This window comes from Larimichthys crocea, chromosome XXIII (genome assembly GCF_000972845.2).
Source record: "Larimichthys crocea isolate SSNF chromosome XXIII, L_crocea_2.0, whole genome shotgun sequence".
Lineage (NCBI taxonomy): Eukaryota > Metazoa > Chordata > Actinopteri > Sciaenidae > Larimichthys > Larimichthys crocea.
Window position 1 is genome coordinate 19,403,517 of NC_040033.1, and position 27,103 is coordinate 19,430,619.

General features: G+C 42.4%; 1 protein-coding gene and 1 long non-coding RNA gene across 2 annotated transcripts; both read left to right on the forward strand.

Moving 5' to 3' along the window:
- stk17a (serine/threonine kinase 17a) lies at nucleotides 1-27,035 on the forward strand. Its single transcript, XM_010746863.3, has 7 exons — nucleotides 1-633; nucleotides 10,600-10,812; nucleotides 21,151-21,298; nucleotides 21,758-21,884; nucleotides 21,966-22,014; nucleotides 22,105-22,284; nucleotides 24,135-27,035. Exons 1-7 carry the CDS (start codon nucleotides 452-454, stop codon nucleotides 24,517-24,519), a joined length of 1,284 nt encoding a protein of 427 aa, XP_010745165.1. The 5' UTR covers nucleotides 1-451; the 3' UTR covers nucleotides 24,520-27,035.
- LOC113744521 (uncharacterized) lies at nucleotides 14,083-15,844 on the forward strand. Its single transcript, XR_003461604.1, has 3 exons — nucleotides 14,083-14,200; nucleotides 14,930-15,046; nucleotides 15,219-15,844. It is a non-coding gene; the product is annotated as an uncharacterized LOC113744521 (long non-coding RNA).
- Nucleotides 27,036-27,103: the final 68 nt, after the last annotated feature.

Consider the following 27,103-nt stretch of genomic DNA (forward strand, 5'->3'; position numbering starts at 1 on the left):
TCATCATTTATTTATTTAACACTGGCTCACTCTGAACAATGCCGTGTCCGTTTTTTTTATGGTGAATGAGGCAGAAAGCACAACCCTCCGCTGTCGGTTCATCTAATTGGCCAGTACGCCTGTCAATCAACACAGGCTTCCATGGTAACTGAAAGCACAGCTCCAGTCCGGTTTGTCAGAGGAGTAAATGAGGAGCGCGCACGGCAGACAGCCAGTCACTGACTGAATATTCAAAATGAGCTTATCACTCGTCATATTTGATAGAATATTAAACTGTCCGGATGATTCGAACTCTTCTGCCGTCAAACAGTGATATTTCTGTCGCACGAATGTTTTCTGAAGTCGTCGTTCAGCGTTTCATCGTTAGTGTAGTTTAATATCAGTGTGCCGCCGTGTGTGAAAAGTTCTCTGGACTTCAGCTCGAACGACCGCTCCAATTTAAAACGACGCCATGATTCCCGAATGTCCACGCGCCGGGGAGTCGAGAAGCCGTGCCCGTTTCCAGCACAGCCCGGCAGCCGAACCGAGCCAGAACCGCAGCGCCAGCGGCTTGTTGTCCGAAATCCAAACCAGCGTGAACAGCGAACCTTTCACCGACCACTACACCATCATCCCCGGGAAAGAGCTCGGCAGGTGAGAGCAGCTGTTTGGTTAACGGTCGGAGCGCGAGACCTAAAGTTGTTTAAAAGTCACTTTGAAGTGTTTCCTCACGTGCCTGACAGGCTCGCAGACTTCAGATCAGTTCTAATGTTTGTCAGTGCTGCTGTTCACTCTGCGGCGCAGCTCAATCTCTGACCCGGGAGCAGTTCGGCTGTCTGCCAGGATATCTCATCCATACCTGCTTAGTTTGATAGGTTTGTTACAGAAAACAGTTTCTTTGCTGAGTTACTCTATTTAGCTAAAAACACTGTATGTCTGGCAGAAGTGATGAGTCAGTACAATACATCATTATTACTGGTAATAATTTGGTTTGCTTCCAGGGAGCAGTGTTTCAGTTCTTAAAGGTTCATTATCATGAAACGTTGGCTCTAATAGAGTCACAAGGCCAATCCCTTTTTGATTAGAATATGTTTTTACCGTGACTAATCACCCACACAATGACTTGAGTCACATTGTCAGTGTTGAACTGGTCCCCTGTCAGCTTTGGGACAGCGCTGACAGGCCCAGTGTGTTGACCCAGGTCCAGCCTTCAGATAAGAGCTCACTTTAGACTGGGCTCAGTCACTTACTGCAGCCTACAGCTGGATATTAGTATGCTTTGAGTCATAGAAAGGGCCACAACTAAGGGTGTGTGTGTGTGTGTGTGTGTGTGTGTGTGTGTGTGTGTGTGTGTGTGTGTGTGTCTTTGCGTCGCATGACCTGACATTGTGACTGAGATTAGTTGCCACAGAACAACATGAAAGGTTACATTAATCTCCATCTAGCGCTCTGATCTGTGGCATTATGGTGAGCAGATCAGCTGACATGAGTTCATGTGTTCAAGTTCATGTACACCAAAACACATCTTATTGTGTTGTTTAATATTACACACTCATAGACAGTAAGGGCTTCTTTGTGTTCCTCTGTTCCATGTATGCATACTTATAGGATTAGAATATTTATTGACTTTTTTTTTCTCTATATTTCTTACTTTAAGTCATTTATGTCCATGAGCTGCTGTGACTTGTAAAGTGTATTTTTTCCAAATCAAAATCAAATCAAATCAATTTTATTTGTATAGCCCAAAGTCACAAAGTACATTTTCCTCTGAGGGCTTTACAATCTGTACAGGGAGTGACACCCTCTGTCCTTAGACCCTCGGTTCCAGTGAGGAAAAACTTGCCCACAAAAAACCCACTGTGGAATCATATATCATATCAAATTTCATTCAGTGTTCTATCATTTTGTTTTGTTGTGAGGAATGTGCATCTGATTTAGCATCTCTGCTTCATTCCTCTGTGCTGATACTGATATCAGTGTGTATGTGCAGAAGTGCAGTGGCTAAAAAGCTGCAGTGGAAATGGTCAAAGGCACACCAAGGCAGGACACTTCCTGACGGACAGTGAAGTAAACTGCTGCAGACTGTAGCTGCTGTTAGCTAAGGTTAGCTCAGTCTGTCAGCAGGACTTTGAGCTTGAGCATTCAGGGGATGTTAGTGTTTGGATCACAGGCATTTTGGATCACCGGGAAGAAGAAGAGGAGGTTTTCAGACCCGGGGGGTGGGTGGAATGCTGATGGGGAGCAGAGCCGGTGTCGTGCCAGAACCAGAGCCAGTTTAAGCAGGTACCATAACCAGGCTCAGCAGCCTCTATGGACATAGCGAATGGTGAAGAGACTGAAGAGGACATTGATGAAGGAAGCGAAGACAAAAGAAGCCGCCGGACAAGAGTAAATGTGGGACTGACTTTTTTTGAGAGCTTGGTGAAATAAAAGGCTGAAAGACAGACGCCGAGCTGGGCTGACTGCTGTTGGACTAGTCAGTGATATTAGCTGCTGCTGTGTCTGCTGTTGGTGACTTCACTTTAGCAAAGTTTTTTGATCAAAAGTAATGTAATCAGAGCAAATACTCGAGTACAGCTGTCCGTATTTACCACAGTGGGATTACACTGAAAAAAAAAATCCAATGTTAAGTCTTGTTTTTTTTTTTTTTTTTTTTTTTTTTAAATGAAATGTTTAAATAGTAATGATACGAAGCAGAAAAGTTGGATCCATTATGGGATGGCTAGCTTGAAGACTACAGCCTCACATTCTCATAGTGATGGTAACAGAGCTCCTGCAAAATAGACTGGAAGCCAAACAAAACAGTTTGGGACCCCCCTCCTACCACCACCCCCCTGTTGTTTTCAGCAGGGATATTGTTCTGTTGGGTAATCGGTGTTAGAACAGATGAAGGGACTGCCGCTCTCTGGCCATACAACTGACTCGTGGTCAGTTTGCTGGTTTAGCCTTTTGAGCTCAGTGGTGGAATTCCATCCATGTGGCCTTTTCAGATTAAAGCCTTAAACTTGGCTTTTTCTGCCCATCCAGCTGCTTTTTAGCTGAATACAAACATCAAATGTACGAACAAAAAGAGATTTATTCTGAGCTACAACAGAGATGTTCTGAAATGTTCTTCAGCTTGGATTGAATCTGCTCTTTTCCTATGGACAGTTCGGTCACGTCATTCCTCTCTGGTGAAATGAACAACTGACCAGCAGAGCTGAAAACTGAAGCAGGATCGTGAAACAATCCGTGTGAGCATGAAGTGTGGAGTGTGATGTGCATGGTGGGTAGATGCTGCCCAGCTCACATCTCCCCACACAGCAGTCAAAAGACGAAGAAGAGAAACATGCTAAATACTTGAGATTATTTTCAGCTCCATTCTGCTCTTTCTCTGCAAATTGGAATCATTTTTTATTTCATTCATTATCATCTTGCTTCAACTGGAACATTAGCTGCTGCATCAAGGTGAAGGTTTCTTTACCTTGGTTATAAACCACATCAGCTGCTGTGACATTGTGTGACAGCCAGGCTATGTAGCAATATAGCCCAGCAAGGAGATGGCTAAAGCCAGCTAGACAGAGTACTCGACCATAGCTAATTAATATGTCCACTGGTGAACTACTGGACATAGGGGAGGTCTACATGTGTTTATGTGACAGTGTTGCATGTGACTGGTGAACAAAAGTATTTCAGATGATTTGAACTTCAGTTTGAATAAAAGAAAAAGAGAAAAGCAGCAAGTCCTTCCATTGAAGAGGATGCCACTGCAGAAAGTTTGGCATTTTGAAGTGAATGAAATAACTTAACTACTACTACTACCACTGTCCATTAGGGATGTGCGATATATCGTTGTTTAAATATATCGTTAAAAACATTCCCCGTGGTAAGAATATGTCATCCCACAATAAAAAAGATGAATTCCCATTGATGACGTATGTATGTTCAATTTACGCCGCAAATTATAATGACACGAAGAAGTTTAATTTGATTTATGTCCGATGACTTTATTATTATTTTGGTGATAGATTTCTAGTCAGAAAGATTAGGCTGAATTGGTGTTTATTTATCGTTGTTTTTATCGTTACTGTGATAAATACCAGAAATTATCGGGATAAATGTTTTGGTCTATAACGCCCATCCCTACTGTCCATCCAATGATTCAGTTCTCAGTTTCAAGCTGAGACTTGGCTCCTAGAAAAAACTGTTGGAAACTTTCAGGATAGAGACGATCAAGTTTTTCCTCACTCGAACCGAGGGTCTAAGGACCCAAGGAGTGTCACTCCATGTACAGATTGTAAAGCCCTCCAAGCCAAATGTACTTTGTGACTTTAGGCTATACAAATAAAATCTGATTTGATTTGAAACCAGAAACTGGATATTGTAAAGAGGACACTAAATATTTGCTGTAAACTGCTCTAGCTCACTGTGTTTCACATTTAGGCTGAGGATGGGGACTTTAAGGTAATACCCTCTGTTGCGTCTCTGCAGTAGGAGTCCCAGATGGCCAGCAGCCAAGCTCCTTTAGTGACTACGACATGAATCAGTCTTTGAATTCCATATGGTTAAGACCCAAAGCTTTTTCCACCATGGGTCTTAGTGACACAAATGGCCACTCTCTTATTAGCCCATATGGTCCTGGGCAGAGCTCTTTAGTGATTACACACACCCACCCATGTCATCTGGCAGGGTTATTTCACTAAGAGCCCATCGTCATGGCAATGGTTACAGTCATTCTTTTAGACTCAGTCTGCTGATAGCGGATATTTTTCTTAGTTTTTATTTAGAATAATTTCATTTCATATCCAAAGAGACTTTGCCACTCAGAAATCTTCAAATTCAAAAGCAACACACAAGGCAGCACTGAATTCATAGATTAATTGTTTGACCCCCACTGGTAAGTACAGAGCACTGGAGCACTGACAAGCTGCTCCTGAACTATGAGAGTAAGAGCGTAATGATGGGGGATATGACATTTATTTTCTCTTCACATCTCAGTCGGTGTCCTCCAGCCTTTGTGGCTTCCAGCCAACGCTGGTGTGCACATGAGGAATCTATTGATGCCAGTCTGTGTGGGAGTGTGGTGGCCCAGAGCCAGAGAAAATCTTTATTTCATTAAATGTATCTAAGGCTGCCGGACAGCCTGCCACAGAGCCCAGCTATGAGACTGCATACAGCCTGCCACAGAGCCCAGCTATGAGACTGCATACAGCCTGCCACAGAGCCCAGCTATGAGACTGCATACAGCCTCCAGAGCCCAGCTATAAGACTGCATACAGCCTCCAGAGCCCAGCCATGAGACTGCATACAGCCTCCACAGTCCATATGAGCAGACCCAGTGACACTGACTGCTTTAAGAAAGATTTTGTAATGCGTACACACAAAGATGAGCTTCCTATGACATGCTTATAATCTTCATGCCATTGTCTGCAATATAAATTCTGCTGAAAGGTCCAGTGTGTCAGGTTTAGGGCTGTGTTTACAGAATACGACAGAAATGGAATATAATATTCATACCTATATTAACACACATCTAATCTTTAATTAAAAGCTGCAATCTAACTCGTCACAACACACAGAGTATCTCACATCATGGGACACATTAGCATCCTTACAGGAGTCATCACAGTGTAGTTCAGGGTTTGAACCTGGCAGTGATGAGTTCACATATCTGAGCTCACATTCCATGTATTGTGTTTAAATCTTATCTGTGTATTAATGCACATACAATAGCGTGAGGCTCTCTGCTGCAACAACATCCCAAACACTACACTTAAAATAATTGTAACCGTACCATCTCCTCTGGCTTGGTCTGTGTACACACACACACACACACACACACACACACACACACACATATGCAAACACACACATACGCACAAAAGCCATCTCTTTCAGGGTGTAGTTTGTGAATGAGGCTGCTGGCTTTGGAAATGTGCTGACACAGCTTTAGAAAAGGCTGTGGTGGCCCAGCATGGTTTCTAAAGAGCAGGTCCAGACTCCCAAAACAAACAGCATCTATCTGCTGTTCCCATGGCGTGACCACACCCAGGCCAAAACACACACACACACACACTGCTCCCAGGGGTCTTTGAACCACGATGGCTTAGAGGAGGATGCTAAACTAAAACTGAAATCTAAAAGTTCCCACTCGTGGTGTCTTTTGATAACTGTGCTGCCACCACCCTAAGAACAAATGAAGCCATTAAACTTGTGCAAGAGCACAAAGAATCAGCCGAGCTCCAAGAAACCACGGAGCTATGTTCCACTAGCTGCTCAGTCTGTAGACAAATTGATTTGTAGAGCAAATGTTAAATGGAAAAATCAATGATGGAATACATTCACTGTATTTTATGTATGCCACATGTCCATAGTGTTGAAGTGTGTGACCCGTGCAGCCCTCTGTATACATGGATCAAACCCAGGCCTGTCACTCAATCCCTCCCTTCCTCTCTCCCTCTCACTTCGTCAGTTTTCTATGAAAGGTCTTCTCCACTTTCACCATCATTTGTGAGACCCCTTCAAATAAGAACGGTGTATTAGATAAAGGAGGGGATTGAATCTTATCTCAGGTTTCAGGAGATCTGACTGTTTTGTTTTATTGTGAAACTAAACTTTTCTCGATGACATCACCACAGACCTTCTCTTCACCTGATTGGACTGACATGGCAGATGCTGGGCTGTCAGTGGTATCATTTTTATATCAGAAAACATATTAAACTATTCGAATAAAAAAAACTATTTTGAATACAACACTGAGTGTAAATGGTTGCTAGTTAAAAGTGTTGTATACAAGCAGCAACCTCTGTAGCTGGGAACTGAAGCCATTGCAGAAGTGCCATAAACCATAAACCAAAGTGAATCAGTCTCCATAAGTCCCCATGTTCAAATGTCCAACTTCACAACAGAAATAAACATGTTTACAGCCTGGTACAAAAAACAGTTTTGGTCTCTGTAGCTAATTTCCCCATTCATGACAACTGTACTGAGGGTGACTTTATATACAACTCACCTGTTCACATTATATTAAGGCTTAAAGTTATGCAGTATTTACAGTGTGGCCACTTTGACAACTAGGCAAAAAAAAGCTGTTAACTTACAGATGGCTTGTTTGAGCACCCAGGCAGGAGGTGGACAAAGCAGGACTGCCAACATAACAGCGGTCAGTGATGAGATTTTATTTCAAATGACTTAAGAATGAGTTATTTTCCTGGACAAACTTTTGTAAGGCAGTTTTTCAAATGTATTTTGAAGATGGAGAAACCAGTAGCACCAATAAACTGATGCAAGCCTCTGCCATGATGTTCCATCTCATGTAGGACTATGAATGTTGGGATCTGTGGCTCCGGGCTGCGTCAGCCCCATGACTCTCACATGAGGCCAGCTGAGGATGAAGCAGCCCAGTCCAGTGCTTCAGGCCCGGAGCTGCTCGTCACGCTCTGTACTCTGATGTACAGGTCCATGACCAGCACACAGTCTTATTCATTGTGTGTTAATGTCACTGCTTCTCTTCTTGCTCTCAGCTATGGTTTCACAAACAATACAATGAGCTTCTCATCTCAGATATCTGTTCTGCTCTTGTTGTACAGACCGGCTAGTTCTAACTATAATTCCTGTTTGAAGTGCCCCTGTAGCACTGAGTCATGATAATGCTCTTCTTTGTGAAAGTTTGCTTTACTTTAAAACCCAGTCAGAACGTTGAAGGAGTCTGATTGTATGTCAAGCACAGTGTGACAGAAAACAAAAAGAAGATATTTCTTATAAAGTCTAAATCACGTTTAGCCCCTTCCTTTCCTAGTCATGCCTCCACTCTATGTGCTGTAGGCTGTGTTGGTGTTTGACTGACAGCAGCTGCCAGACTGCCAGACGCTCGTGTTACACTGTAGTGAACGAGAGACAAAGCAAACAAACCTGAGCTGCGTGTCATGAGCAGACCGTGTGTTAGTGGAAGAGTGAAAACCCATGTGACATTCACAGGTATGTTTACATGCTGTTCAGTGTGCTGCAGCTGAGCAGCTAATTACATATCCAGCCAGCAGTGCACCTTTCCCCATGTGAGAATTTGTTCCAAGTGTGTTCATGTTAGTGAGTTTGATGAGAAGAAGACAGAAAAACTTATGTGTTGTTCAGAGTGTGGCTGCTGCTGCCTGTGACACTGCACTGATCTTTATAGAAATAAGGTCAGCAATTCTGTACCGTTATTTGCAGATGAGGATTAAAAACACTTGATGAACATGTAAAATACAAGACATTGTTGTACAGTAAATTAAACCACGGTATTCAGCTCTTTTTCATTTGAGTTATTTGTAAAATTTAACTGGAGCCACATTTTGGATACAGAATGAGTATACTTGTATATTTAGCTGATAATACTTGTGCACTGGTATTAAAATATTTGTGTATTTTGAACACAGCACTTTTACTTGCAGCAGAATATGTTTAAATTGTGGCATTGCTCCTTTGACTTCAGTAAACGATCTAAATACTTTATTCACTGTTCACTGTTGAAGTGTCTGGTGATTAGACACTAATGAAAACACTTCCATATTCCATTTCTGCCCTATTCTGAGCATAGAGCCCTCGAAATCTGACACACTGGACTGAAAGTGAAACTTTACACTCACTTGCAGCTGTGTGGAAAACATTTTGTGGATTATTGTCATAGTCTCATTTTATTCATAAAATCTGCAGCAGCAAAGAGTGATGAGCACAACCTTATTGCCATATATATGTATATGAACTAATTCCCCACTTCCACAATCCAGTTTGTAGTGTATGAAAAAGTGCTGCAACACTTCCTCATAATTTCTTTTAATGTCAGCTACGTTGCCACGTTGGCACTGAAGTTGAAGCCTGTAATATTATCTCACTGTATTGTGTACATGGATTGTACCAAATGTACTGAACCAAGGTCAGATTGTAGTTGATATGTTGACTGTATAGGAGGTGTGTCTTTCAGTTATCAGTAGCCTTTTCTGCCCTGGTAATGTTTCATCTTTGTCCTTCCACAGTTAAACAACATTCTCACCCACAGAGGCTCTAAGACGCTGAATCATACTGAATGTAAAAGGGTGTGAAAATTGCTAGTTACTAGATAACTGCTCAAATATCTCTGTGGAGAATAACTGAACTGGTGTTTTATCATTTTAGACAGTGTTATTTTTTCTTGGTTGAGGCAGTAGAGGGTGGCCAGCAGAAAGAGACGTCGACCAATCAAATCAGATTGTAACAGTGCCTTTGTAACTGGCTGCCTGCTGTGCTGCTCTACATTAAACTTCATGGCGTCTAACATTTGTTGAAATTTGACACGATTTCTCTTTGGCGGCTCATAGGGCGAAAACATTCATAATTGATAGATCAAGTTTCAGCCTCTTTCTTATCTTTACCTCAAGTCACAGAATGAATCCTAGCCACGTTCAAAGAAGCAGGGAGAGCAGTTTTAGCGTGTCGGTGTGCGTGAGTCTCGGCTGTGGATTGGTCAGTTTCAGGCAGGGTGCTGCTGCCGATTATTCGAGCGTGGACTGCCAGCAACAGCCAGAGGGAAAGCACAACGTGGGCTTGTCATCTCCATCACCAGCTGCATTTCAGAGGATTTCCCCTGGGCAGCATGCACGTGTGTGTGCACAAAGCACTGTGGTCCTTACACAGGAACACCTCTGAGCCTGAAATAGAACTGGGTCAGGCCAGACGGCTGTGATAGAAACAGAGAGGGCAACGCTGACAACAACATCCACAGCCAAGTCCACCAAATGTTATTCATTTACAGTATGAACTTAAACTTAATGCTAAATACCTATCTGTGAAGCTGAGCCTAACTGGACTTCTAGCCACCCTCTGCCTTGTTGGCTGGGACTCCTTTAATGCCACACTGCTTCCAAGCAATAAAAGTTAACGTTAAGTTTTGGGGTTCTTAGGTTTTGATGATGCGTTTGATCAGAGCTATTTAAATGCTTGTTTCCTACATTAACAAAAGAATTCCAGTGGACTTGCTGTTGCTCCACAACTCTCAAACCAGTCTCTCTGAAAGCCTCAGATCAGTTCTCATCTTGAAACCTCTTAGTTTTCTTTAGCTTTGTCTTGACTTTAGAACTTTAAATGTGGTGAGTTGTTTCTTTTTACTAGCAGCGTGGCTCTAGAGTTGGCAAGATTGGTTGGGCAGTCTACCACTTCAGTCCAGACTGAAATATCTCAACTGTGTGATGGATTGGGCATCCACAGTCCCTAGAGGATGAATCCTACAGACTTTGGTCTTCCCCTGACATTTGCCCTTGCAGCATTTTTTTTTTTAGTAAAATGTCTTGACGACTATTAGATGGGTTGTGATAAAATTGAATGTGGTGAAATGAATGATGAATTTTAGCATCTACATGTTTACGTCTGAATTGTGATCAGTTCTGTGATTTCTTAACTTTTCATCAAGCAATAATCATCAGGTCAAAGTTTCAGTTATCCAGAACTTTGGTTCATCTAATGGAGACAGCATAGGTTTGTCTTCTGCTCTCCTGTTAAAGTAAAAACATGAAGTTTTATTAAGATAACTCTGCATTAATGTACTTGTTTGTACAGTGGGCATCCACAGTTCCATCCTTACTCAAACATGACCATTGTGTATACGGTGCTCATGTTGTTCTTGTCTTCCAGGGGGAAGTTTGCTGTGGTCAGAAAGTGTGTGGAGAAATGCACGGGTCACGAGTATGCTGCAAAGTTCATGAGGAAGAGACGGAAAGGCCAAGACTGCCGGATGGAGATCATCCATGAGATTGCCGTGCTTGAGTTGGCCACAGCCAGCTCCCGGGTCGTCAACCTCCACCAGGTCTACGAGATGGCTTCTGAGATGGTGCTGGTCCTGGAATTGTGAGTATCCAACTTGCACAAGACTCCAAAAAACACATCACATAGCCAGAAATATTGAACATGTGCCAGGTATTTGAAAGCTTAAAATCCTTTTGGATATTCCCAAACTGGTTGATGGCATTGGAGTTGCAGTCAAGTTGGGCAACGCTCATTGGCTTCAACTTCACGAAAAATGAGTTTGAGGCGAGAAATACAGTAAAAGAATATGATTCATTTATGATCAGCACTGCCTAATTTGAAATTTTGATCTGCGTTTTGAGCGTTACACTGAGAATGACCAGGCACTAAAGCATCCCCTGCTTTGTCTCTTTGACTCTAAATGGGACCATCATTTACTAAATGAACACCATCCTGTGTGGAAGAAGACCTCAAACTAGTGATTATGAACGTAAACTTGTGAGAAAAATCTTTACTTAAAAATAAATCAATTAATCAAGTAGGGTCATTTTTCCATTACAGTCAATACAAATACACTTCTTTTTGCATCCAATGGAGCTGCCCCCTACTGACTATTAGAAAGAATGCAGGTTTAGGACCCTTTTGGATTGGCTTCATCAGTAAATTATGTACTGTCAGTGAACTCACCCTGCTATATTGTACTGCACACCTTCGTCAGAGCACATTTGCACTCTGGACTACGATGTGCTAGTAATGGGATGCAGCTACCAGTAATGTTAGTGCTGCTCTTGCTGTGACACTGAAAAAAGGGGTCTATTGCCAGTTTGTTGTTCTGCCCTTCCTCATATACACTGCCATAATCACTTCCTCTCAGCTCTTGTGTCTTTGTTTGTGAATATTGGTTGTGATCTGTAATTATTGGCTTATAGTTTTCTGTTTTGAGTTTTATATTTTTAGCATCCGGAGGTGTTCTTTAGAATATGAGAATAAATGTTTGTAAGTGGTGAATACACTGAGGTTTGGTTTGCCTGTGACTAAACATAGCAAACCACCCACAGGACATAAACAGTGTGTGAGAGGCAAAAGACTGTTTTTAGTCCTGCAGAGCTTCAGGCCAAACTTTAATGCTCCAACAAACACCAGCTATTCCAACAATGTGCCTTGCCTGTGTCCTTTTGCACACACACACACACACACACACACACACACACACAGATTGTGTTGTAGAATATAGGTGGATTGGGTTTCCTGTGTCACAGGCGGTGAAGGGGACGTCAGACAGACTGACAGCAGTTTGATGCATTAAATCCAGTAATACTGAATTATGGCTCGGTTTGACCCAGTACGTGAGGTCACACACACACACACACTCACACACACTCACACATGTACACGTGATACTGTATGGTGTTGACTACAGTAGCTGCACCAGTTGTCGATGATCTCATCTCTCTGGTCATGCCCATGCTTGACCTGGTTCCCATAGAGAGTGTGCATGTGTGTGTGTGCGTCAGTTCATGGCACGACAGGCTGATCAAGAGGGTCTCTCCCATTTCCTCTCTCCCTCCCTCTTTCTGTCCTTGTCTCTCTCCTTCCACATGTCATACTGGATTTTGCCTGCATCCCTCACTATAGTGAAACCCGGAATCCCCACTACACACACACACACACACACGCAGACAAGAGTCTGTGTTCAAACAGTTGAGGGAAAACTACTAGATTAGATGGTATTGACACATGGATACAGATGGATCAGCTGTCAGCTGTTGTTTATGACCTCTAAACATCCTTTACATGCATGAGCCTCTTCAGTGGTTTATTTCAAGCAGCAGATCATATTAGAGCTGGTGATGTTGGAGGCCAGCTGGATTTCTGTGTCCAAAGGGATAAAAGAGGTTTTTACAGACTGAGAAGGATTCCTCAAACTTTTAATATTCACAATTCAATTCAGAATTTAGTTTTTAATTTTTAAGGTAAAAAATGGCAGCTGTGGTTGCCAGAATTTTACCATAATAAATATGGCATACCTTTTCCTAATATCACTGTTTTGCCATATAACTGACAAAAAAATGCCACATGAATGCCGTATAAATAAAGGTTCTAATATATAATGACTTACTGTCATGGTTTGGCAGTTTTTCACAGTAAAATCTGCAGATATTTTTTACAGCATATTAACCGATAAACATTTTATTCATATTCATCCATGTTTTCTCCTGCTGCCCTTTGTCATATGACAGGACATGCAGATGTTTTTGCTTTATTTTCACATTTTATTTGCTAAATGACTAATCTATTAATTGAGATAAATAGATAGCTGTAGGTTTAAGTTATGACCGTGACTTTCTTCTGAGTTTCTGAGAAATCATGTTTTTTTTTGTCCATTTGGAAGGTAGCTACAATATCTACACCAAATTTTTTACTAAAAGGGCAACATCATCAAACTTGTTTTTGGTTTTGTTGCCACAGTCTGAGTCCTGCAGATGAATAGTGTGGAGAGGCTGCCAGTGTTGTGAGTGACTGTAGTGTTTTACAGGATTATGTGCTGTCAACAACACATGCCACACAATGCAATCTGTCCTGTTAGGGAGATCCCATAAACGTCCCTTTAAATGCTCCAGTCGGCCCAGTCCTCCCCCACCGCGCTCCATAATCCCATCGTTCATAAAAAGGATAATCCCAGAATGAACTGCTGCCCTGAGTGAGGAGAGTTCTCCTCGTCAGAGACACACACAGTCAGTGGGCAAATACTCACACACTTTGACACTTGTACACGTATATGTTATAATTACGTTACTTATTACTCAAGTCGACAACTTTGCTTCAGCCCAAACATAAAGCAAGGTCACCAACAGCAGAGATAGCAGCAGCTTATATTACTGACTAGTGCAACAGCAGTCAGCCCAGCTCGGCGTCTGTCCTTCAGCCTTTTATTTCAAAAAGCTCTCACCAACCACTAAAAGTCAGTCCCACATTTACTGTTCGGCTTCTTGCTCGCTTACTGTCTTTCTCCTCTTAGCTTCCTCTTCAATCTCTTAAAGGGGACATATTGTGCAATAATCACTTTTCCTGCTCTCCTACACTAATATTTTTGAATTTGGGGTGCGTACAAACCCCCACAATGTTAAAAACAACAAGCACGTCCATTTTGCGTGCGCTGCTGCAGCCGCACCCCCATCTTGCTGCTTGTCTCTGGGTAAGCCAGTCAGATTCCACTCCGGTTGTGACATACAAAACTTGTAGACCAGACCCACTTCCTGAGCTGTCCAGCAGAGGCCAACATCCAGTCTCTACCCACCATGCTCTACAGGTGATAAAAGTGCAAAGCTCAGGTGAAGCTCCGCTTCCCCACACTGCCGACAAGACCTGAACGTGTGTGTGCTTCACAACAGACAAATACTATGCAGCACAGAACAACACAGGATGGCAACACCTAACACGAAAGAGGAGTAATGCCAACTGTCCATGGAAAACCACAGATGGTGGAAATGTAAGTGTGCTTTTTGTTTCTTTTGTCTGATTACCAAGCTATCGCTGACAGCTAGCTAGCATTATGTTCAGCACATACAGTGTCTCATATCAGCTGTACTTGGTTGTGATACTACATACTAACATAGCACCAGTAGTTTTTTAGTTGGATGTCTGTCTGTAAGACGAACACTTCCTGCTCAGATTACAGAGATAAATAGAGATGTGTATAACTCACCCTCTACTCATTGGTCCCACATGCAGCTATGTGTTGAACGTAGCCTCATTAGCGATTAAGAAAATAACATTTCTCTCATTCATCTTTCTGTTACCGGCACCCCCCCCACTTTTATTGTCTGTGGCACCCACTATTATTGAGAGAACGAGTGACCCCTCGCTATTTTACAGCACAGTCTGAAGCTAGATCTGGTCTTAGGGAGCTGGGTCCATAAAGTAAACAAAGCTACAATACAATAAGGACAGTATCAGTTCAGCCCATGAGCTCCACCTGGATATTGTCCGGTTTTAGTGACATGTCAGGCTGCCTGTTCATGCAGGCTTCTGGACTGAAAGAATTAACAAGTAGTAACTTTCAGAATCACTTTAATGGCCAGCTGTGTGAACACACAAGGAATGTGACTCTGGCAAATAAAGGTGATTCTGATACTTAGTGAATGAGTACAATGTATATTTATATTTGTGCTCTCAATCATATTTCTCATATTTCTGTCTTATTGTTTTTCTTCCCTAGACTCCACCTGGCACCTCCACTTCAATGAAAGTGCTGGGCATCCCTAAGCTACAATATCAGCTGGTGAGCAGCTATTCAGATTGAACTTCCCAACAGTGAAAGTAGAATCAACCGTCGGTAAGTTTTACAACCTTTTATTAAAAATGGCAATAAGTCAAAGAATGTGCAAACATCTATTATACAAGTTAAAAATAAATAACATAAAACAGGCCTCATAACTTAAGTTAAGTTGTAAGTTGGATAATTTCACAAAGTATACCAATTTTCTCCCTCCTATATTGTCTTATAGGTTATGTTGGACCTGATGTTGGTCCTAAATTCTGGCCCATACCCAGATGAGGTGCTAAAGATCCCCATCCCTGAGGATCTCGTAGCCCAGTTTGCAAGACCAGGGAAGCAAGAGGTTGTAACCAGCTACGTGTCAAGGACCGGTCTGACCCCGCGTAGCTTCCTTGACTATCTGGGTTGTCTCTGTCACACCACACTGAGCTAAGCAGTACCACCCTGATTCTCCGGCCGAGAAATCCCCAACACCAGCTTACAGAGCTCCTGTAGGCCTAGTATCTGTAGCAGCTAAAACAAAGTGTACATAATGGTTAGTCTAAACTACACAGTGACATTCTTTTATAACATGTCCATCTTTTCTACTGAAATTCTGTGAAACCTAAATGCCGACCAAAACTTCAGACTGCTGTTCTAGGTAGTATATTAAATAAGTTTGTTTTCAAAAGTTGTGATGTTTGAAGGAATCATGACAATAAAGGTAAACTCTTTGCTTTGTAAACTCTTGCTTTCAGTGTTTAATATGTAACATGATAACAAGTAACAAACATGACAGACTAACAGTAAGCAATGTAAGATAGAGGGAACAGAATTTTATTGTACTTTAATCCTTACTCATTTACAGTTGTCCTTCACTATAACGCGGTTCACCTTTCGCGGCCTCGCTGTTTCGCGGATTCTTTTAGTGTAATTTTGCATGCCTTTTTACAGCGTACTGTACAGTATGAACACGCATTGTGTTCGATGTCCTGATTAGCTAAGGGAGTACTGTACAAAATGTGTTCAGCTAGCCAGATTTACATAAATGTTCAATCTCTAGCAGTGTGATTCTGAAGTGCTGTATGTTTGCAGTCAGAGAACTGTAAAATACGGGTGAGTTACTGGTAACAATTTCTTATGTGTCAAACCTCGTAGATTGATCATTAAAATTAAATTTGTTAAAAATGTTTGGGCTTGAAAAAAGGTTTTGATCTTTGGTTTCATTTACTAATACAGTATTGTACTTATTTTTGTTAAATCTGCGAAAGTTTGAACTTTGAGAGTGTTTAAATAAGAGAGAAATGTGAGAAAATGTTAATGCCTGTCTGAGAAAAGTGTATAAAAGTGTGTGGTTAGGGGTTTTACGGCCTTAAAACATGTATAATAATTGTAAAAAATAAAGCTGATTACGCGGATTTCGTCTATTGCGGGTTATTTTTAGAACGGAGCCCCTGCGATAAACAAGGGACCACTGTATATTACAACAGTAACAGACTACTTCTATGCATAAAAGAACTTGCTCTATTCCCCTCAGAGTTAGAGGCCCATAGTCTGCTCTGTAGATAGATTACACACAGGTTCAAGGCTGGCTAGGGTGGTCAACCATGCATGTTGGTGGGTTGGAACCTGCTGTGGTCTTCTAGTACACTGTGGTGTGGTGATGAATCATATGATGAATCTGAATCATATGAATGAAGGGATGAGTGTCGATGGAAGTGATCCCTGTGTGACTGCAGGATCTCATGTCTGCAGCATTAAATCCATCGAACCACCACCATGACTCCCTCCCCCCATCTTTTTTTTAACAGAAGGGGAAATAGAGCAGAATGCTTTCATTCTTTCTGAGGAGGGATGTTGACAGCATTCTCTTGTCTCCCCCCCTCCCCCCGCATCTTTTATCCGGCTGACAGCTGACAGATATTTCGGGCAGTGGGGCAAGTGGTGATGATGGAGGATTGAAGGATATATGGAAGGAGGAGGGGGCAGATACTCTACGAATCAGGGTCAACTCAACATAGAAAACTATTCATGCCATGATGAGAGAGAGGGGAAAGGGATGGTGGGCAAAACAGGCAGAGAGGCCAGAGCTTTTTTTTTTTTTTTTTTTTTCAGGCTAAACGGGAGCGAAAGAAAGAGATGAAGAGTGAGGGAGTTGAGAAAGGAGAGGAAGAAAGAGAGGCAAGAATAGTGTGAGTGAGAGGGTGATGGAGAGAGCAGTTAAACAGAAAGAGGAAGGCGTCCACAGAGAATGAATGAGAGCGATAGAGAGCTCAGCGGCCTCGTTGCTGGCTGAGCTCCAGCCGGGAGTTCATTATGTCAGTCGAGCCGCACGAGCGCACGTGACCAGCCAAAGCATGGCCGCTCGCCCAGAGAGAGAGAGTCATGCAGGGGAAAAAAACAGTGACCTGACGTTCAGATCGACACACTGCTTTGTAACTGTACAGTATAGATTCTGTTATTGACATTGGTCAGCTTTGTCACACATGAAGGATAAAGTTGATGTTCTATATTCTTTATACAGGCAACAAATTATCATCAAATCATTATTTAAAAGCAATTTGATTTCAGGCATTTGGACACACATGGGTTCATGACCAAACTGTAAGTTGCTGCAGCAGTAAATGAAGCCATTACAGTGTGGGAAAGTCCAGTTTGCTGGACATGAATAGATTGAGAGTGCAGAATGAAGGGCCGCTCCGAGGCATTCACTTGACCTCACTCTGACTTTCTCATTCCCCCTTTCTCTGTCACGCACATTTGTCTCTTTGTCTCTGCTGTCCCTTTTGGAGACGCTTTCCTCCCCTGAAGTGTTTCTGTTGGTGCATCTCTTTCCACCTTAATTGTCCCTGTGAGGCCTCCTCGTGAAGGAATATCCAGGACTTTTATAGACCCTCCCCCAGTCTCCCTTTTGTTTGTAGTGTATGTTTGTGTTTATGTTATGTATGAGTGAAGCATATTATGTAGGTCAGCTGACGTTCGTGTTTCTTCTTTTTTTTTTTTTTTTTTTTTTTTTTTTTTTTTTTTTTTTACTAAACCATCTGAGGTTAAGCGTGACGGATGGATGATCAAAGCTGAATTGATCCTTTTCCACAGTGCTGCACTGACACTGATTTCATTAATTACATTAGCAACTCGCCAATCAAACTCTGGACTGTGTGACCCTTCAAAGCCACTGTCAGGTCTCAGGGCCAGCACACAGGCAGCAGGCCAAGTCTTTTTTAGTGTATATTTGTCTGTTTCTGGTAGTGTGGATGACCCATTTAGTGAAGCTTCTTGGACAGGGGGCTCTTCATTCAAAATGTTTACCTCATGGTTTCATTCAGAACGTTGATTGTTTAATGCAGTGGAAGAAAAAAATCAACCAAAGTCCTTCCATGACAACGAATTCTGCTGTCATCTGTAACAGACTTAACAACCAACCACAAGTTCTTTTTTCATTCTAAATATAGTTTTATCTGAATAAAAAAAATTAAAACATCCTGGGTGTTTGGCCCAAACTGGTCCCAGACTTTGTGTCCCTGGTTCCATTTTTTTTATCAGTGGCTCTGGCCCACCACTATCTTGGTAGTCCTGCCTCTGCTGGCTCCTGGCTAATCTTAAAAAATGGGCAAAGAGATGGGTCATGGGTGGTGTTGAGGTGGGCTGAATGAAGCCTGGGAACCACCTGTAATGGCACCCAACTATCACAGAAAAATGAATGGGGGAATTAGCGACCAGAGACCAAAACCATTTTTTTGTACCAAACCGTAAACATGTTTATTTCTGCTTCATGAGCTCATGAGGGGTAATAGTCAGCCTCAAGTGGGAGGAACTGCAGTTTTTGGTACCTAAGTGTTGGCTTCACCTCACAGCCACAGAGGTTGCTGCTTGGGACAAACTAAACATTGTTTCTAGACAGGATGTTCTGCATTTATCACAAATTTTGTGGCCTCCATAGTTTCTCCTTTACGCTAGGAAGGAAAGGGTGAAGCGAGGGGTACACAGATTTGGTTGCCAGACTAGATGCCACTAAATCCCACACACTGGACCTTAAAGTAATCCTGTGCATCTGACCCTCCAAAGCTTAGTGGGTCCATGAGGAAATGTTCAGTTGTTGTTTTGTGTTAGTTAAAAAAAACATTTCTGACTGATCCTCTGAGGAATGAACTCTCATTCCAACAGTTTATGCGTGTGTGTGTGTGTGTGTGTGTGTGTGTGTGTGTGTGGTGATGGTTTCTAAACTGTGTCACTATTGCAAACACACACACACACACACACACACACACACACACACACACCCCCCCCTTCAGCTGACCTAGTTATTAATCATTATACTCTATACTCTATACTGGGTCTACACCAACAACTTAAACATAACTGTGATTGGCCCCAGTCTTTATCTTTATTCAAGAGCGCACATTTTCAGTTTGAGAGCATGATTTCTCCTTCTCATGTTCAGATTTATTGTCCTCGTGCTCACATTTTGTGCTCGCACTCAGATTTCTGCTGCTTTCTTTCAAAATGTGTGCTTGGACTCAAAAATCACATGCTTGTGCTCACATTTCTTCTGCTTGGACACAAACATTTCGCTCACACTCAAATATGTCCTGTGCGCGCTCAGATCTAAAGTCTACGCGTTCAAATCAAAAGTCTGCACGCTCAGATCTAGCAGTAACAGAGTAGCCTGGTCAAAGTCAGGGGAACGTTCAGGTTTAGTGTCACATGTAGACATCACTAACAACATATATAACATAACTTGTGTCCAATCACAGTTAGCATCCCATGAGGAACTACTGGCAGCTACAGCATGAGCTACAGGTGTGGTTTAATAATAATAGGTGTGTGAGAATAGACTTTTTGCTTCAACACAACAGCTATGGCTGCTAAAGAGGTTAGTGTAATGCTGCTATAAATCCACCCTCAGTACAGTTGTCATGAACGGGGAAATTAGCTATAGAGACCAAAACTGTTTTTGTACCAGGCTGTAAACATGTTTATTTCTGCTGTGAAGTTGGACATTTGAACATGAGGACTTATGGAGACTGACTCACTTCTGGAGCCAGCCTCAAGTGGACGTTTGAGGAACTGCAGTTTTTGGCCCTTCCACATTGGCGGAGGTTGCCGCTTGGTTGTGAGTCAGATGTGAATTTCCATTCACTCATAGATCATGCACTCATTTGTTGTGTTTAATGTTTAATAAGGAGACTGAGTGCTCAGAGCTGTGTGTGGCACAGGCTGTCACACACACTCTGTGTGGAGTGTGTAGAATGGAGCTTCTGTGGGGAACTATTTGACTTTGATTAGTATGCATCAGGTGTGACCTCCAGACGCTTTCTGACTGTTTTTATTCTCTACAGTTGGTTGAAAGGCTTTTTCTCGTCACCTTGAAAAACCAAAACACACTCACACCTCCACCTCCTCCTCCCTACCCTCCACCTTCCTCTGAGATAAAGCCTAATTCACCAGCACCCTGAAGGGACGCCTTGTCTATTCCTGACTGCCCTCTCTTTTTCTTTCCAATCACACGCCCAGTCTAATTGAGTTTATCCATCAGAGTTTATCTCGGGTCAGAGGAAATTAAAGGTGCTTTAAGGTGGCTGGCAGATTGAGCATTTCCAATTGGTTCAGACAGTTTTCATGTTGTTGTTTGTTTTCTAACCACACGCCTGTTTTCTCATGTGGAACAAAGTGATCAGTCAACAGTACAAATGGCCTCATTCAAGTGAAGCTCATAATTAGTTTGCTATATTTGGAATTGCTCTGCTATTTCTGCCTTCACCTCCAGCTAGTCATAACGCGCGCACACACACACACTGTTATACTTTAAGGCTGGATAGTGATTTATTTCTACAGTGTCTCGTGGGATGGTCCAGAAAAAAACTGACGTAGGACAAGTCTCTAAATCATTTTGGCGACGTTGCGGATGAAACGGGGGAGCACAGGCTGTAGTTTGGGTTTCCTGCGGGTGCTCCAGTTTCCTCCCACAATCCAAACACAAACTCCAAATTACAGATGAGTGTGTTTGTCTGTCTGTTTGTGAGAGTGCATGTTGGGATACACTGCAGCCCCCCAAGGTTACCCACAGGTGAAGCAGAGGATAGATTTTGGCAAAGCTCGCTGATTGATGCTATGTTTGTATTATAATCTGATGTATGTCCTTTTGTATGTGTGTGTGTGTGTGTGTGTGTGTGTGTGTGTAGCGCGGCTGGAGGTGAGATCTTCAACCAGTGTGTGGCAGATCGGGAGGACGAGGCCTTCAGCGAGGAGGACGTGAAGAGGCTCATGAGGCAGATCCTGGAGGGGGTCTCCTTCCTCCACCAGAACAACGTAGTCCACCTCGACCTGAAGGTCAGCAGCAGTCCTTGAAATGCTTTGAAGTTCATTTAAGGGGGAAAATCAAGGCTTTGAAAGATTTTGAAAATGGACATAAAAAGACATCATAGGTCATTGGAAGTGCTTGAAATATTTTTTAGCAGCTTGTAAAACAGTCTCTGTGTCTGCTGCTCAGCTTACACAATCTATTGTTTTGTTGTGTTTAAATCTGTGTTCGGACCTTGAATTTGAGGTAATTGAGCCTTGGAAAGTTCTTGAATAGTGCAGTTCTTGTTGGGTGTCATAAAATCAAATGTTTGCTCATATACTGTACACGTGTAGATCCAGATAAACTCCCTGTAGAACTCTAACAGCTCAAAATGACACGAATACAAAACTACAAAGAATACAGTATATCTTGTATGAAACTATACAGATGATATGTGTTTATGTCTTTCCTGTCTTATGCTAATGTGTGCCATTGTGTCCCATCAGCCTCAGAACATCCTGCTGACCAGCAGCTCTCCTCTGGGTGACATTAAGATCGTGGACTTTGGTCTGTCCAGGATGGTCAGCAGCCACCAGGAGCTCAGAGAGATCATGGGAACTCCGGAGTATGTTGGTGAGTCGGTTGAACTACTATGTGCGCTGATTTTAATCTAGGAATTCAACTACTAACTCACGTTTGTGTTGCTGTTTTCAGCTCCGGAGATTCTAAATTATGAGCCTATAAGCACAGCAACAGATATGTGGTAAGAAAACTGGATGAATAAACACGAGTGATCTTTTTGTACTGTTAGGTTAGTCTAACCCCGTCTGCTCTGTGTCCATGTTGTGTTTAGGAGTATCGGTGTTTTGGCCTACGTGATGCTGACAGGAATCTCTCCATTCCTGGGCGAGGACAAGCAGGAGACGTTTCTCAACATCTCCCAGCTCAATGTGAGCTACACCGAAGAGGAGCTGCAGCAGCTGGACCAGGCCGCCGTGTCCTTCATCCAGACGCTGCTCCGCAAACAACCACAGTCAGTCCACAAGACACATAAACCTCTGTCAAAGCATTTGACCCCTATATATAAGCAAGTCCAAAACAACTGGATCATTTTAAAGAGCGGCTGAAAGAGTGAAAGAACCAATCAGGACACTTTAGCTCAGGGAACCTTTTTGGCTGAGAGAGCCATGAAAGCCACATATTTCAAAATGTATTTCCATGAGAGCCATATAATATTTTTTAACACTGAATACAAATAAATGCATTTTTAAGTAAGCCTAACAATTTTAGAGTATAATAAGTCTCTGAATTTATTCTTTTTAATAACGCTGTTATACTGAAGCTAACCAATAATAAATAAAATACTTCTTAACATTAATGCGACTTCTGGTGCATGTTCCCGATCATGCACCGATCCCCATAGCGACCACTGTGTTTCAGTACGCAGTACTGGACCGTACCAGCTTACTTTCTCCCCTGTCTGTGAGCCAGATGCTGTCATCAAAAGAGCCACATCTGGCTCACGAGCCATAGGTTGCGACCCCTGCTTTAGCTCCATTTGTTTTATCATGTTTTTACAATCAAAGTCTAAAACTGTCCAGAACTATGAACACAATGAACAGTAGACGTCATTTAGTTTTAACGTCTGCTGCTAGAAAGCACATGCAGCTCAGGTGACCTCTGGCCTCCGGCACACACCTGCAGGTTGCACCAATGTTGGTGCATAGTGATACAGTTTTATAATTGTGCCTGAGGCGGCCAATCTGACATATTTATCTGTTTGTGTTGTCAGACAGCCAACACATAAACACTGTTGACCATCAGCTGCTGCTGAGCTGCAGGTTAGATCATTATTTCATGACAAAACAAACAAATCCGACAAAGTTAGAAGCAATAAATTACATTTAAATACAGCCACGGAGCATCTGTCACTGTGTGAATGCAAACCTCAGTATATTTGTGTTCAAACTGCTCTAATCAGCATCATAAACATTTCCAGTGGACACTGACACCACAACAGAGCCGAGACTGAGCCGGAGTCCCCGAGAACTGCAGACAGTTGCTGTGTACATCCTGCTTAAGACTGTCAATATAGCTTGTGGTCAAGTCTACAGCATACATTAACAGTCTTTTAATAGAAATATTAAATAAATCCAGTAGTGCTAACCCCCCAGGCCTTTAAAATATGTAGTATAAATATTTTAAATTACTGCTCAAAGGTTTGGGGTTACCTGTTGTATTGATGTTGCTTGTATTGATCTTCTTTCCCTCAGTGGATCTTAACAGAGATGCATTCAGACACCAAATGAATCATTTCAGTTGGAATGAAATGATTAAACTTTCCATTGTCCACTTTCCATTCAATGTCCTCATGGTGTTGTATTAATGGAGAGAATACTTTTCCCCAAACTGTCTCCGTTTAGAATTTGATTTCCAGTCCAGAAAACCCCCAGGCCAAACTTGGATCTCTGTTCTGAGGGTTACAACATATTTGCCAAAGCAGTTCACCTGTTAATCATCCAGCTTGTTAGAGAGACTTGACACTGAAACAGGAACCTGCAGCTTCCAGTTTGTTTGAGCAGTGACTGGTGGTTTCTTCTATTCTTATTTAATTTTGTCTCTCTGTGCTTTCACTTGTCAGTCTGGTTGAACTGTTGTTCTGCATTTTGTCCTCCATGTACAAAAACAAACCCTTCACACAAAATGACATCTCTTTGTAAAGAGGACTTTCTACCACCTAAAAACATGAAAGAGAACATCAAAAAGTTTTCTGTCCTAACACTTAAACCTCTCTGACCCTGTGTGAGGCTTTGGTGACCTCTAGTGTCAGAACAGAAGCTTCATGCGTCTGTGTGCTGTACTCATGTGTGTCTCTGTGTTCAGGGATCGGGCCACAGCAGAGCAGTGCCTCAAACACCCTTGGCTTCATCAGTCCTCAGAGCCTCAGGAAACCCAGCCGGTGGAGGAGATCCTACCAGCGGAGGACCAGGCATCCGGCTCCACCACCAGCAGCTCCACCAGTAGCCCTGAACCTCCCGGGAGCACGACTACAGCTGAGGAGGACAACGAAGAGGAAGAAGGGGAAGGTCCGCTGACGGAGGAGCTGATAGTCATGGCTGCCTACACCCTGGGTCAGTGCCGCCAGTCCTCCGCCTCCACCTCAGAGAAGGAGGTCCTGGCTGCCGAGCAGAAGGCCATCTCCAAACGCTTCAAGTTCGAGGAGCCCTTCAGTGCCCTGCAGGAGGTCCCCGGAGAGTTCATCTACTGACCCCACCCACCACACGACAATACTGTCTGAGGAGGAAGAGTTAGTGTTGTCATGGTAACAAACATAGGCCTTCTGATTATACAAACTCCCCTCCATAGATACTGTGTTTGTATAATCAGATGCTGTTCCACAGTCGATCTGATGTTATTTAAGCAGCTGGGTTTTAAGTGCATTTTTAAGTACCTGCTCTCGTTTTTCTCCCATAATGCATCACCCAAGTAGCCCACCCCCTAAAGCACAATAGGTTCATGTCTCTTGTGTTTCATTTGGTTTGCTTTTGTTTGACCCACCCACATCTCTACCCTAAACATGAACAGTTTGACACACTGAGATATTTCCCCAAGTTCCAGTAGAGCTTAGAGAATTTGAGATATTGATTGAGATTGAAAGTTGATTTTTGAACAGTCTCATCACAAAGTGTTTGTGGAGCTTTTGATCAGGTCACACAGGCTTCTTCATGTGGAGTTTGTCCAGTTTTATTAAAAAAAAAAGAGAAATAACTTAAAAGTTATAACTAAAAGGCCTCTGCTGAAAGAGATTGCGTGATTATCAAAAGCTCCAGAAGCTACTAAATGGACCAGAATGAGCCACTAGACTGACACAGACAGCACACAAGTGCTTGAGTGTACACACTGTATGAGAATATGTATTCTCTTTACACACACTCTGAGCTGTACATTGTGCTCTGGATGAGGAGGTTCTGAGCCTTTGTGTCATTCAATACAAGCGTTTAATAATATTATAATAATAATAATCTTCAACATTAAATATTCATGACATGTAGAGCAGCAATCAAACTTAAAGTTCATTAGTTGTTCTAAGTTGAACAGTCATTACCTCAGCTAACCTGTGCGGTCAGGACTGTGATGGTGTGCTTTGATTGGCGTGGTCCGGCAGTTTAATCTAACAACTTCACAACTGTCATCACATTTAGTTTTAATGAAGAGAAATCCTAGTTGGGGCTGTGGATGCATTATATGAACTGAGACAGAGTTTCACTCAAAGGTCCAGTGTGTAAGATTAGAGAGTGTTGACAGAAATGGAATGTAATATTCATAACTTTGTCTTTATTAGTGTAGAATCACCTGAAAATGAGATTTATGTGTATGTTGCTGTAGAATGAGCGGGTCCTCTTCAATGAAGTCCGCCATGTTGAACCACCATGTTTCCACAGTGCCCAGAAAGGACAAACCAGACACTGAAGTTTCACAGCCACTGTAGTTTCTCCATGGTTAAAACAAGAGATCGAGGTGAGGGGTATTCTACAAATTCTACACACTGGACCTTTTAAAGGTGGAGTAAGTGGTTCAAGAGAAATCCAAAAGAAGCCAGCAGACCAGCTCCAGACAACACTCACAACTCCTCTGCCTACAGCTAACATCACAACAGCAAAGTGAGCTGAATGTCTGTATGCAACGTCTTTAACCTTTAATGCTCATTTGAAGGGCAGGACTGTGTACAAACACCACATTTAAACACAGTCCTGTAGACTTGGATTAAATCACTTACATGTCCTTGGAATGAAAACTGCTCGCAGAGCCAAAAAGCCTTTTCTGGCTTCCAGGTTTACTTGGCCGTTGTGAAGCTCTCTGAGCATGCTCGTAGACTTTACATTAGACGTCACATTTGTTTAAGCTCTTTTCTCGACTCTGTTAAACCTTCCTGGTTTTAGTTGGAGGTGTCCACTGGCACCATCAGACTGTTGACAGGACATCACAATTAGAAATGTTTGTTCATCACTCATATTAAGAGAATTGTTTTCAGGACCTTTAATCAGAATGAGGATGTATGAGTCAGGCTTCAGTTCTAATCCTGATCCAGCAGTTTGAGCTCAGCTCTTCTGTGAGCTTTTAGCACTTAGAAGGACATGATTGAACCACCATGTTCTGATTACGAGGCGAAGGGCATTCTGGTAGTCCAGACATTTACTAATGAAGACACAGACAAACAAAGTGAAGTCGAGAGAAACAGACAAACGAACTCCTTCCACAGTCAGTGGGTGAATAACACACACACTTTGAGCAGTAACTCGCTTTCTTTCATGATTTTTGGATTCAGTAGCCAAGCCTTCATTTCAGTCCATTTCCTCGTCCATGCTGCTTCCCTCTGACCAGAGCCAGCTCCCGATCTCTCACCACGTTTGTATACTGTCTGTTTGTGTATTTGGTGCCATGCATGGAGAAATTATTTGATTCTTTTTTAATTATTATTATTATTATTTCAGGTGTTTCTGTTGAATATTGCAGATATCTCTGAGAGTTTTCTCACTCTGTGTACATAATGCCATGTGTTGTTTTGAAGAGGTCCATTCATCAGTACTGTTTAAACTCTCACTTTGCTGACTGACAGCGTGGTTCAGGTCTCTCTGATGCAATAAACACAAATGATTTGAAACTGTACATGTAGACACTTCCAGTGGGTCTGTACTGTAAATTTATGTTTATGAAACGATAAGCTCTGTTACTATGGCAACAGATTTGTACATTGATGTCTCGTACTGTAAATAAACAATTAAAAAGTGAGTTTGGAGTTTTCATTTGTGATCAGAGTCAGTTAACAACCTAATAAACATAATCGTTACTGA

What these genes read in the sequence shown, in the direction of transcription:
- stk17a (XM_010746863.3), top strand. Translation starts at nt 452, where the DNA reads ATGATTCCCGAATGTCCACGCGCCGGGGAGTCGAGAAGCCGTGCCCGT. An exon ending in CCCGGGAAAGAGCTCGGCAG is followed by an intron (nt 634 to 10,599) that starts GTGAGAGCAGCT and finishes CTTGTCTTCCAG; the next exon opens with GGGGAAGTTTGCTGTGGTCA. An exon ending in AGCACAGCAACAGATATGTG is followed by an intron (nt 22,015 to 22,104) that starts GTAAGAAAACTG and finishes TGTTGTGTTTAG; the next exon opens with GAGTATCGGTGTTTTGGCCT.